Source organism: Leucopleurus acutus, assembly GCF_964270905.1.
Source record: "Leucopleurus acutus genome assembly, chromosome: 20".
NCBI classification, from domain to species: Eukaryota; Metazoa; Chordata; class Mammalia; order Artiodactyla; family Delphinidae; genus Leucopleurus; species Leucopleurus acutus.
Genome location: NC_139162.1, coordinates 29,212,594 through 29,226,069, shown reverse-complemented (window position 1 = coordinate 29,226,069; position 13,476 = coordinate 29,212,594). Strand labels below are relative to the sequence as shown.

Genomic DNA, 13,476 nt, shown 5'->3' with positions numbered 1-13,476 from the left:
TTTGAAGCCGTGGATTCCATAGATGATCCAGCAGTCCATAAGCGGGGTTGGGGAGAGTCAGACCACTTGAACTAACAGTGCTTTCTTTTCTCTCAGGGATGCCCTGCTCACCAGCACCATCAACTGTGTCACCAGCTTCATCTCTGGGTTCGCCATCTTCTCCATCCTTGGTTACATGGCCCATGAACACAAGGTCAACATTGAGGATGTTGCCACTGAAGGTGGGTGGGCAGACTCGCCCACTGAGGAGGCAGGGGCTGCAAAACTCACCTCTTTCTTAGCAGTTCTCCTGTGGCTGTGGGACTGAGAGGACTGGACACGGGGCTTTCTCAGCTGCCCACTTTCTTTGAGGCCATCAGTAGGAAGTCCAGGCAGAATCATCTTCTGAGTCAGGCCAGACCAGATAGATTTGGGAGCACTGACTCTGTACCAGCCCCTGTGCTAAGCACTTGACGTATCTTGGTTTAGTTCTTGCAGTGTTACTAGGCAAGTGTTAATAGACCCACTTTAAAGATCAGAAAGCTGAGACTCAGGCGATTGAAGTTGTTCAACCAGCTCGTGTCCTTCCCCGCTGCTTCTCATATTCTTATGGCCACAAACAGGCCAAGACTTGGGGAGGGGCTGCCTCTGATGGACTCTGAAAATCACAAAGTTTTGAGAGTAAGAGGATCCCTCATGGGGTGCAGGAGGTGGGGTTTGAGGCCCATTGCCTGTAGCTGTCCAGGAGAGGCACTGCCCTGTGGCTTGGCTCTTTGAGGTCAACCTCCTTGGTGCATAGGTGAACTCAGGCTGAAGCTGGTTTCATCAGTCATCTTTAGACCTTGGTTTGCTCCATCTACACATGACTGCCCAAATATCATGGGGCTGGGCTGGGGCTTGTTGGGCCTCAAAATGCTCTCCTATCATATGCAGCTCAGACCAACAGTCCCAGCTATTAATGAGGTCCTTGATGTTTCTTACAGGAGCTGGCCTGGTCTTCATCCTGTACCCAGAAGCCATTTCCACCCTATCAGGATCCACGTTCTGGGCTGTCGTGTTCTTCGTCATGCTCCTGGCTCTGGGAATTGACAGCTCAGTGAGTGACCTGGCTGGGGATACCATCCCCCCACAGACACCACTAGACCTGACCCTCCCTCCCCTAAATACACTCACACTACTCAGAGTTCCCCCGCATTCAAGCCCCTGATCAGTAGTTGTTTGCAGAAGACCTTATTTAAATGCAAACAAGGAAATCAGTACTCACTCAGAAAGGCAAGATTTAGGCCAAAGCCAAGAACCAAGAGAAACCTACCTGACATCATGGAACTCTACCTTAGAAGGGACCTCAGATAAGCCAGCCCAATACTCTCCTTTTACAGATGGGAAACTGAATTCTGAGAGGGCGTGGCTAGAACTCTTGTTCTCTAACCAACCACTCTTCCCACGGTATTTCATCAGCATCCACTTAGGCTGAGTGAGCGGACAGGAGTCAGGTCCCTGTTGATGAGGGGGAGACAGGAGTTATCTCTTCACCCTCTCCCACATGGTTTCTGAGTTCTGAGGTTGGTTGAGAATAGGGCAGAAGTAGGGTGAGAGGATGGGGAGAAGGGAGGATCTGCTGATTTCTCTAGAGAAGCAAGGCAGCCTCCAGGGTTCATGAGTCCAGGGCTGCGGGAGGTCCAAGGGAGCCGGGAGGCCTGAGACTGGGGTTCAGAGAGTCCCTCACTCCTGTGTTGACTGAAAAAAAATGCACAACCTGGGACTTCCCCGGTGGTCCAGTGGTTAAGACTCCGAGCTTCCACTGCAGGGGGCACGGGTTCACTCCCTGGTTGGGGAGCTAACAATCCCGCATGCACGTGGTGTGGCAAAAAAAAAAAAAAAAAAAAAAGTGCACAACCTAAAAGTTGAGAATTATGTTTCAGTTAGCAGACTTTCTGGGGACTTCAAGCCTGGGAGGCAGGCTCTCAGATCGCTCTGAGGGACTGCTCTGAAGAGGTCAGGGAGGAGCCAGGATATGTAGGAGTTTTTGCAACAAAGACCAGGTGGTCAGAGCATCAAAAGATTACTGTTAATTAAACAAAACCAGACATCTCAAGTTAATGGATTTAGCGCTTTTCTATATATGGGAAGATGCAAGAGTCTGGGCTCATTGAAATCATTCCTTTGATATGCACCAGATCTATGTAGAGCCAGTATCCTTTCTTTCCCATCCTGAGTCCCCTCAGGTGCACCTTTGAGGGGGCAGCAGTAGTGGCTGATGGCTTGATGGCTGCAGCATCCTTTGTTTGCTGATATGTTGGACAACATTTTTCATTCACCTCTGTATCCCACCTGCCTGGTTCCCTTCAGATGGGAGGCATGGAGGCGGTCATCACGGGCCTGGCCGACGACTTCCAGGTCCTGAAACGACACCGGAAACTCTTCACATTTGGTGTCTCCTTTGGAACCTTCCTTCTGGCCCTGTTTTGCATAACCAAGGTGAGGGGGGCTGGGCTCTGGGTCACCTGGGGCTTCTGAGGCTGCATTTCAATCCAGCCAGATATTCCCAGACTTGAAGCTGGGGGGTAAGGGCTAGGGTGAGCTCAGGGGAACCATGGCAGTGCCTGGTATCCTGAACTCCGTGGCCCAGTCCCTTAGGGTTACACCCCATTGTTATCTGTCCCTTCTGAGCCTGAGGATATCCAGACAAATCTTTCCACTGCTTGTTGGTTTGGGGGGACAGCAAAAGTCCATTTTAAACTGCCAACTGAAAAAAGTGCACAACCTGAAAGCTGAGAATTATGTTTTGTTCGGTGGACAAAACTGAGGACTTGAGCCTGGGACACAGCATCTCAGATAGCTCTGAGGGACTGCTCCAGAGAGGTAAGGGAGGATCCAGGATACATGAGTTTTTGCGACAAAGACCAGGTAGTTGTTACATCAAAAGATTACTGTTGACTAAAGAAAACCAGACATCTCAAGTTAAGGAATTTCGTGCTTTTCCGTGTATGGGAAGATGCAAGAGTTTGGGCTCACTGAAATCATTCCTTTGATATGGACCTCAGCTATCTAGGGCCAGTATCCAAGCTTTTTGCTGACTGCTAGATGGCGGGCATCCTGTTTCTATCCTGAATTTCCTCAGAGCTCACCTTCAGAGGGGTGGCTATAATGTGATGGCTGTAACATCTTTTGTTTACTGACGTGGCAGGCAACATTTTTTTTTCATTGATAAAATCCATCTTGCTTTTTACTGGCTGAAGTCCCTACCCTCAGACCCAGTGAATACATAGAATACGTAGCAGCAACACAGTAGCACCAGAAACCCCATTACCTGTGTTGGGGGTGGGTGTGAGTTCTGAGTGAGCGGGACAGGGGACAGCTCAATTTTGATGGATGTAACAGTTGATAGCCATTTCTATCCATCATGGCCTCAGGCTTTCTCTGTCCATGCCCCAGGGTGGAATATACGTGCTGACCCTGCTGGACACGTTTGCGGCGGGAACCTCCATTCTGTTTGCTGTGCTCATGGAGGCCATAGGCGTCTCCTGGTTTTATGGTACGTGCTGGGTCCTGAGCGTGTGGAAAAGCCTCGGGCCCCGTGTGCTTCTGGAGCCTTTTCACCTGGAGGTGCAAAGGGGCTTTCCATTTCCAGGGCAGTCACTGGCTGATCCCAGAGTTGAGCAAGTTGCTTATTGGGCACAGCTCTTCCAGCCCTCAGCTCATCTTTGCATGAGCTCCCTTTAAAAGGAGGAGGCAAGGGCCCCAAAGGCATCAGTGTCAGCTGTTAGAGAGGAACTCAGAGGAAGATGCTGCTCCTCAAGCCATGTAATTCACTCTAGAGTAGGGTTGCCAGGTTTAGCAAATCTGGGATACGACACATCCAGTTAAACTTGAATTTCAGATAATGAATCATTTTTTTAGTATATGTCCCAAATATTGCATGAAATTATTTAAACTAAAATGACTTTTGTTGTCTCTCCGAAATTTAAATGTAACTGAGTGTCCTCTATCTTCTCTGGCAACCTTATTCCAGAGCTGAATGGGGAGAACATGGTAGAAAGTGAAATGTGTTGTCATTGTTCATTTTTTCCCCATGTGTCACTCACTCTTTTCTACTCATTGGAAAGAGTCTGGTCTCTTCTACCAGATTAAAGTCGGGGAAAGCTCTATATACACAGCCATCATTGTTTTAAGAAGGAGGGAGCGGGAGGAAAGAGCTGGGCTTTGGAGTCAGGCCACTCTGGCTGTGTAACCAGGGCCAAGTTCCCTCCCCTCCCCGAGCCCTGGTTTTCCCTCTGCAAAAGGAATTGGGGCGGCACCTACCAGGGGATGCTACCCCTGAGTGTGTTCTCTCCCCTGTTCTGAACCAGCCAAGTGCCTATCCCCAGGTCTCCTAAGTGCCAGGGTATCCCTGTCTTAGGAGATACTGTTCTGCTGTCCACCTGGGGACAGACCCTCTTGGGAAGGCAGCAGCGGTGGCCCCAGGCTCTGCAGGGGCCGCTGTGATGGGCCTGCCCTGTGTGTGCGCAGGTGTGGACAGGTTCAGCAACGACATCCAGCAGATGATGGGGTTCAAGCCGGGCCTGTACTGGAGACTCTGCTGGAAGTTTGTCAGCCCTGCGTTCCTCCTGGTGTGTAGTGTGTGGTTGGGCATCCTCGGGTGAGGGGTGCTGTGTGTCTGGGGTGAGGGTGGGGGTGGGGATCTTTGCTTCTAAGGGGAGGAGGTTGGGATGCAGGGCCCTGGTCACGCAGACAGATGCTCAGGATGCTCCGCCCTGTTGATTCCCAGGAGGCTGCACATGAGAGGGGTCGCCAGCCTGGGGCCAGGTCTGGGCCGGGGGCTGTCTGTGCCACCACTCAGTTCCAAGGTCACCTTTCTAGTCTTCTTCTCTTTGTATTGCTCCTGTTTCTTTGTCTCCTTTTTGTTATCCTTCCTTACTTGGATTCTTCCTCCTTTCTCTCTCGATCTCCCTCCTTCCTTATCTTCTCCATTCCTGCATCCATCTCACACGCTGGCCCTCACTTCCCTCTGGTCCCTCTCTGCATCTCTCCCTCTCTCCCGCCTCCTTCCCTCTCTCTCCCTCTCCCTGTCTCTCTCCCTCTTCCTTCTGTCCCTTCCCCCCAGTTTGTGGTGGTCGTGAGCATCATCAATTTCAAGCCGCTCACCTACGATGACTACATCTTCCCACTCTGGGCCAACTGGGTCGGGTGGGGCATCGCGGGCTCCTCCATGGTCCTGGTGCCTGCCTACGTCGTCTACAAGTTCCTCAGCACGCGGGGCTCCCTTCGCGAGGTGAGCTCTGGGCCGAGCCTGGGGGAGGGTGGGGGACAGCACGGGAGGGGGCATCCCGAGTCATTCCCGCTGGGGTGAGAGAGGGAGACAGAAGGACACGGAATCTAGAGTCAGACGGACCTGCCACGTTGGCCACGTTATTTACCCCCAAGCCTCAGGTTCCACATTTGTAACCTGGGGTAATCATACAGACCTTGAAAGGTGAAAGGAAGTGCTTAGCGCAGGGCCTGGCACACGGTAGATGGTCACCACGCGGCACTTGCTATCGTGTTGAACGTCATATGCACCGTGTGCTCCCACTCTGTTCCTACCGTTGCTTATGTGAGGAGCTCAGCCCTCCAGTCCCCTAAAGAGCAGTTAATCTGCATTAACTGTGCCCACTCCTGTGTCCCACATCCTAAGGTTTGTCATGTCCCCAGATGTCCCCCACTCTCCCCATCCAAACTCACCGTGACCTTGTATCTTGGCTTTCACCTGCTTCTATTGTGAACCTGATACCTGATCAGCCTAAACCAGAGATTTCCAAAATACATTTTCTTCTTTGACCTGTGTACATTGCAGGTACATATATGCATGATCTGCGTTTTAATTAAAATTATGTCTTTCCTATAGTTTGGTTGTTAAATGCCCTTTCTTTTATAAATAATGGTGTTAGTCATTTCCTCATGCCCTTACTTATAAAGATCTCATCCCTTCATTCCTTTATCCACTCCCTTCACAGATATTTACTGAGAATCTGTACGGGGCAGGCAGTATCCTCAGCTCTAGACACACTCCCCGGAGCTCATGTTCTCATGAGGGGACAGAAAGACACAGGAGGACATAAAGGAGTGAGCTGTACAGGAACTTAGGACAGAGGGTCCCAGGCAGGGCTGGGACCCCCTCCCCCTGTGACATGTTTCCTGTCCATGAAATCCCAAAGTCCAGGAACCTCTGGGTCACTGGGAGGATCCATGTTCTGTGAGCTCATTCCGGACGTGGAACCAGGACCTGCTTTGAGCTTTTTATTCTCTACACTTTGGGATCCCCCTCTAGTGATCAGACATTGATTCCAGACGCATTCCCTGAGTCCACCCTGTGTCTACAGCCCAAGAAGGCGGCCCCAATCCCCAGGCAGGGCTGAGGTCCCATCACTGAGTTCTCCTTGTGCTCTGAACTTGTCCTCTGCAGCACTGACTCCAATCGTGGTTGTAAAACTGCCTGTGTGTGTTTCTGTTCAGTGTCAGCCCCTTCCATGAGCTGTAAGCTCTCCCAAAGCAAAATGTGTGGGTGACCTTCAGCTCTGGATCCCCAGGGCCTAGGCCAGTGTGTGACTACAGTCATTGACTCAATAAACATTCACTGGATGAATGTCTCAAAGTGAACTAACCAGGGTGGGGAGTGTCTTGTACGAACCTCTCCTGCTGTCCATGTGAGACTTCAGGGCCAAATAGCAGGTGGCCCTGATGTGTGGTGTCCTCTGGGCTGCTGGAAGGGTGTCCCTGGGCCAAGCTGAGGCCTCCTCCCCTTCTCCATCCTTTCACAGAGACTGGCCTATGGCATCACCCCAGAGAACGAGCATCACCTGGTGGCCCAGAGGGACGTCAGGCAGTTCCAAGTAGGTGCAGCTTGGACCATTTTGATGGGGGCCACGGGGCGGGGGCCCTACTGCTCCCTGCTGTGCTATCGGAGGCAAGACCACACACCACACTCCAGAAAACCCAGAGCAGCTGTGGGCTATAGCCCCTGGGGGTGTGATGTTACAAACCGGAGGAGAGGGGCCTGTCTTCTGCCTTCTACCAGCTGTCGCCTGCCCCTCCACTCCTTGGTCCTGAGATACCAAATGCCCAGACTTTCCTAAACTCGGTTCTCCCTCTTTGAGTTGTGACCACGGAGTATCCCCAAATTAGGCTGAGGATTTCTTATCTTGAAGGAAGCGCTGTAGGTACATCAATAACGTGTTGACCTGAGTCCTACCCTTTTCCCCTGTAAAATATGGGGGTGGGGGAGCCAGGAGGGTCCCGGTGAGCCCCCCTGCTTCACACTTACTGTGTGACTTTGTGAAGGCTCCTTTGCCCTTTCTGGGTGCCCGTGACAGTTAGGGGATTGGCCTGCGTGTTCTGCGGGTCTTTGAAGGAAACAGCTATGTTTTCTGCCCCTCCATGTGTCTTACTGCCCTTCTCAGCTGGCCCTTGTCCCTCAGTCCCTGCCTGCCCTGGCCCTGGCCTAACAGCCTTGCCATCTTCCTCTGCAGTTGGAACACTGGCTGGCCATCTGAATCTGACCCCGAGGAGGAACCCTGCCGCACCAACGTTCAGGTCAAAGGTTTCCTACCACCCCAGACACTGTCTGGGGATTCCTCTCCGACCCCCCTCTTCCTCTTTTCCAAGTTACAACTGATTTAGTGACCTGGTTTTCGTTCACTTTCTGTTCACCTGGCCTGAGGGCTGTGAGCTTGGATTGGTAAGCCTTGTGGGAGAGGAGGAGAGGAGGGAACAGGAAAAATGACTTCCGTCGAACCTCTTTAGTTTTGAGGAAGTCTCACCCAGTGTGGGAACCGGCCCGAGCTGACGTCCCCACCTCGTTTGCTGGTACTTTGGGCCGCAGAAGAAATCCTCAGTCCACCAGATCAGACAGAGGATGTTGCTTTTTGGTCAGACACTGTAAAACCAAAACACAAATAAAAAGCCCAGCTGGGTTTGGGAGGCACAGAGATCTTGCCTCTCTCGTCTGCCCCGGTCAGTGCTCTGCTGTCTGGACCTTGGTTGGGGGGCTTGGGGATATTTGTCGCTGTTATGAAGTCCGTGGATAGAAGCTCTGGGGGGTCGTGAGCAGAAATCTTCATAGTTAGTTTTCACTCTGGTGGACCTGGGTTTGATTTGTGTGTGTTCTGGAATATTCTTCTGGTTACTGGCGCTCAGAGGGTCCAGAGCTATGGGTGTCACAGTGAGTGTCTTCTGCAGAAGCAGCAGACAAGTCTGTAGAGACCACAGGCGGGTCTCGCTCTGTCAGATGCACGGAGCTCAGGAGCCTACCTGTGGCTCCTGAGACCTTCCTGGGGGACTCAGGACAGGAACCCAGCAAGGCCGGCTGCGTGTCTCCGCTACGGGATCCTCTGCTGTCCTCACGGGGCCAGGTGGGTGTCCAACGGCAGCCCGACAGGCTGTCTGTTTCTGTATTGTTCACAGACACCTGCAAAGCCTGTCCCTGGGAAATCCCACCCAGCCTGGACCAGAAGTCTCAAGTGATGGGAAGTGGGCCCTGAACACTCCCTTTGTCTCTCCTCATGGGCCGTACTTTGCACCGCGGAGGGCAGCATGGAACCAAGCATATAGCACCCCGGTCACTCAGGTTGAGGGGAGAATAGTCTCAATTGACGGAGCAGGTTGGCGGTTGTAGAGAATTTCAGGTTGATTTCTGATACAAACTTATAAGTGGTGCCCTCTGGTGGTGCTGGTGGCTGGTCTCAGCTCATTCAGAGAAGCGGTTTGTAGTTGGTAAGTCAGTGGCATCCATTTGCATTTTTTTTTTTTTAACATATGGTCTGAGTTTCTTACGCTCTCATTGGCAATCTAGAGTTGTGGGTCATTGTCCTGACTGTGGGAGCCCCTGTTGCAGAATCTTGGGCAAAAAAAAAAAGGCCACATCATTTCCACTGGGAGTAGAGGGTGACACACATCCAAAAGGTGCTTTGGGGAAAGTGGGGTGTCACTGAGCCTAATCTATCGATCATGCAGTCTGTGGAAGATGGGCTGGCTGGGGGCATGGCGGTGGTTTTCTCCCAGGGACAGGGTCCTTATGGCATTCTTTAAAGAAAAGTAGGAAAATCAGGAGACCTTGGATCTCTCCATATAAAAAGTTCAGTTCAAAATCTGAGACAGCCCAAGTGGCAGGTGTCTTGGACCCTGAAAAAGAGGGGGCCTGGGAGCATCCAACAGAGTGGAACAGACAGGTAGGGGTCTGGGAATGAGAGCAAGGTGACCCGTCACTGATGGAATTTGGCCTCACAAGTGACTGAATCCGCCCGCCCCGTGAAGGGTAATTCCTCCCTAGGTGTGACAGCTTGTTTGTTTGTTTTTAACAAAGCACTTTCATCCACGTTTACTCCCATCCGCCCAGCAAGTACTGCAGGGCTGGCTTCTGTGTCCCCATTCTGCAGGTGAGAAAACCAAGGTCCAGCATTTCAGTCATTCTTGCTCAAGGTTCCCCAGCTACTAAGGGATCCAGTTGGACCCTCAAGTCAGAGCCCCTGACTCTCAGCTGAGAGCACTTTGAAATTCCCAGCACAATATGGTTCACCCCACCCAGGGCTGTCATTAAACATAAACAAAAATCCATCCAGTCAAGTGGCCAAGGCATATTTCTTAGCAAAAGAACAATGTGTTGCAAGAAGGCGGGGGTGGGGGGATGTCATTTATTCTCCTCTAACTGGTTGCTAGAGAGGAAATGATTTAGCTGCTCTCCTTTGATGAAAATAATCACTCTAGGGAACAGTGGGTTGTGAAAAGCTGAGCCTACTTGGCAGAAATGAGTCAGAAAAGCCTGTGTATCAGGGGCACCCTTCAGAGAGAGCCTGACGTTTGCTCTTTGCCATCTGCGCGTGGCCCTTCTGCCTCCAGACATTTGTCTGAAGGCGAATCAGAGATGTGGTGCTACCTGAACCAACACCAACCAACCCAGGGGTGCTGCCTTGCGGGGGAAGTTGGCTCCCGAGCCTGGGGAGGGGCTCTGGAGATGGGGGGACCCGGGGCACCCGTGGACATTTTCGAGGAGGTGCTGGCAGACCTTCTGGGTTCACCTTTCACCCACACTCGCTGGAGAGGGAGCATGGGCTTTATCATAAGTAATGTTTGACTTCTTATTTGAGGCCTTTATTTTGATAGTAGAGGTTATCCGGGATAAGGGTGCTCCTGTGTACGGTATAGAGCACTTTTGATACTTTACCAGATTTTTTAAGGAATTATTTTCCATGAAGTGTAAAAATATCTGTTTAATACCATCCCATTAACATCTACTCAATGTCTAATTATATCATTTAGTGTCTACCTGTGAGTCGGTCTTCATTCTAGATGCGAATGAGACAGAGGAGAAGGGGACCTGCCAACTCTTGCCAAATATCGTGCCAAATAAAGGTCCTAAAAGCTGCCTTAATTCTCAGAGGGGTTCCGGCCCAGGTGGGAGCCAGTCTCTTGCCAAATGATCCCGTTAATGTGAGACCAAACATTCTTACCAAAGATATCATTTCTTAGTAAGAAGCCCACTGAGCTCACTTCATTTCTTTATTTCCTTTGAAAGCCATGGAAGGGAGAAGAACAGAGAGGGAGTGTGGCGTGGGGGAAACAGCACAGCATTTAGAGTTGCATGGACCTGGGTCTACGGCTGTCTTACTGGGTCACCAGGGGAGAGGGGCTCCACCTCTGTGGGCTTCAGAGTTCTCTGTCTGCAAAAGCAAGGGTTGGATCAGAGATCAAAGGTCCCATCCAGTAAATAAAATTTCCTGTCTCTGTAACAATGTTATTGTTGTAAATTTACAATGAAGGAAGCACACGGTTTACTTTAGGACATTCCAGAATGATCTAGTGACCAATAACCTACTACTGAGCAGACATATCAGAACTATGATTTTTCTGGACATTCAGTAGTTCCTCTTTCGACAATATTTCTTCAACTGATGCCAGAAACACTTGGTATTTTAAAAAATAAATCCAACCCTTTTGTTTTGCGGAATTTGAGGGTAAGTTGTCATGCTCTTATGAGTCCCAAAATCCACAGCTCTGCGATGTGCAGCATGGCTATAGCTGCGATCATAGAAGTCACCAAAATTCTGGTGAACGTGAAGTAGCTTTTGGGGTTCCCGCCCTCATCCCTCTGTTTCTCCACTTTTATGTAAATAAGGACTCTTTCAGTGGTGCCCTGTGTCATGGACTGTTCCAATGTCATGCATATTTCTATATCTGGTGTGTGCGTTTATTTTAAAAGCTGTTCTCTTCATGGAAAATTAAGTGTACAGAATAATAAAGGATATTTCCTGTGCCATGTATCTGGTAGTGGTATTCTTTCTGGCGTGAAGGTAAAATGCTACAAATTAAGTCCAATGGGTCTTCTGTGATCAGCCTCCAGCTAGTAAAGTAGAGCTTCTGGTCATAGTGGCCCACCTTTCACCCCAAACAACTCTCTTGATAACCTATGGAACAGAAGACTAGGGGGGAGTTAAATCTGTAATCCTAGCTCTGAGATTGACACTTTTTTTTTTTTTTTTGCGGTACGCGGGCCTCTCACTGTTGTGGCCTCTCCTGTTGCGAAGCACAGGCTCCGGACGCGCAGGCTCAGCGGCCATGGCTCACGGGCCCAGCCACTCCGCGGCATGTAGGATCTTCCCGGACCGGGGCATGAACCTGTGACCCCTGCATCAGCAGGCGGACCCTCAACCACTGCGCCACCAGGGAAGCCCGACACATTTTTATTTAAGTAGAAAGTGGATACCAAGTTAGTAGTTTCACTTTTTTGTTTCTAGGGCTGAATTTCAAGGGGATCAGAACTTCCAGTTGGATGGAAATGAATGTGCAATTTAGCACTTGTGTGCATTTTTCTGGGAAGAGGGATACACTAACACTTAGGGCCTTAGTGCTATATTGTATTGTTTGGGGAAGGTATGACCTTACATTGTTATTTTTAATGCAAGTAAGCAGATAGACAGTGATACCAATATAAGGGAGGTATTGACAACCAACAATTCAGTCTACGTCTTCAAGTATGTAAAGGCCGTCAGGGAGTGGGTGGTGGGCCCGAGGGCTGAATTGAGGCCAAACAGAGAATGGGATGGTGCCAGAAGTAGTGAGCACCCCAGTGATGTCTCTTAGGGAGGTTGTAGAGGGAACTCAGTGTCAGGTAGGGGTGTGAGAGGGCATTACATACCTCTAAGGTCCCTTCCATTTGGAGCTTATGGAATTTTTTTTTTTTTTTTTTTTTGGATAGCCATGAACCCAACCTTGCACAGCAGCATTGGGAGAGTCAAATACATTTATGCCAAAGATGTCGGGGTGGGTTTGGCTTGTCGAATTGGAGCTGGGCAGACATCCCAGAGGGGGTATTATCATCTGATCATTTAAATTTTACCTCCAGAATTGGAGTTAGGGTTTATTATAATGAATCAAACAAAAGGCAGCCACATTGCTTCCAGCCCTCCCCTCACGCCTGCCGACATTTAATAAGGGGCCCTGCGGGAGTAGAGGAGGGAGCCTGGAGCAGAGGGGGAAAGGGCAGCTCTTCTGGGGGGCTGGCTGCCATTCTGTCCCCTAGGCTGACAAATGTAGTTGGAGAAGCCTCACAGGTGGGCTTCACTTTAAGAAACTGGTGGGCTTTTGAAATGTCCCAATTTTAATAGCACTCCTGTCCTATGTTTGGAGAGATAGAGCTTCATTTTTATCTCCTTCCAAAAGGCCCTGATATGTGGAGTCTCTCCCTGGGCCTCAATTTGTTCATCTGTGCAATGGGTCAGGGGTTATTAACACTAAGTGTTCATGGATAGGCTTCAGAAATATCAGAACCTTCTGAAATGAAACGCAAATTTTTGTGTGCATGAGTTTATGTCTACCTTTCCGGGAGAGAGAATTGATACATTCATCAGATTCTCAAATGTTGAAGACTCACTGGTATATATTACCTTTGGGGGCCTCTTTCTTCCGATAGTACGTGGCATCTCTCTCTGTCCTCACCCCAAATGAAATCAGTATGACAACAGAGTTCATTTCTAAATCTCCATCACCCTGCATTATGTTGACTTTTCATTTTAATTCACCCCAGATCCAATATCTCATCTGTTTTCCTGGCAACAGTTATTAAACCTTAGTTTTCCAATTGGTAAAATGAAAAGGTTGGATTAGGTGATTCTGTAAAGTCCCTTCTGTTTTTTGTTTTTTTGTTTGTTTGGGGGGCGTTTTGGCCGCACTGCGTGGCATACAGGATCTTAGTTCCCTGACTTGGGATGGAACCCCATGTCCCCTGCAGTGGAAGGGCAGAGTCTTAACCACTGGACCACCAGGGAAGTCCCCCCTTCTGTTTTTGACTCTATGATATACTCTCAGGGAGCAACCACAGATATGATTGTTGAATTCACACTAAAATGTGAATGACTACCTTTCTAGGTAGCTGCTGATAGACAGAAGTGGGAGTTGCTGCTTTTCACCCATTCTACGTTTTTAGTGTAGGTTTCAGCAAACATTTTCTGTAAAGGTCTCTGTCAGAAG

At 49.9% G+C, this 13,476-nt stretch overlaps 1 protein-coding gene across 1 annotated transcript in view; it reads left to right on the top strand.

Moving 5' to 3' along the window:
- Positions 1–5,133, top strand: part of SLC6A2 (solute carrier family 6 member 2) — a gene marked incomplete at both ends in the record, with an annotated part of 34,164 nt that extends 29,031 nt beyond the window's left edge. Inside the window, 7 exon segments of the mRNA XM_082862798.1 lie at positions 97–221; positions 963–1,075; positions 2,329–2,457; positions 3,415–3,514; positions 4,489–4,589; positions 4,748–5,033; positions 5,036–5,133. Of these exon segments, the coding sequence (XP_082718924.1) occupies positions 97–221; positions 963–1,075; positions 2,329–2,457; positions 3,415–3,514; positions 4,489–4,589; positions 4,748–5,033; positions 5,036–5,133 (952 nt within the window).
- Positions 5,134–13,476: the final 8,343 nt, after the last annotated feature.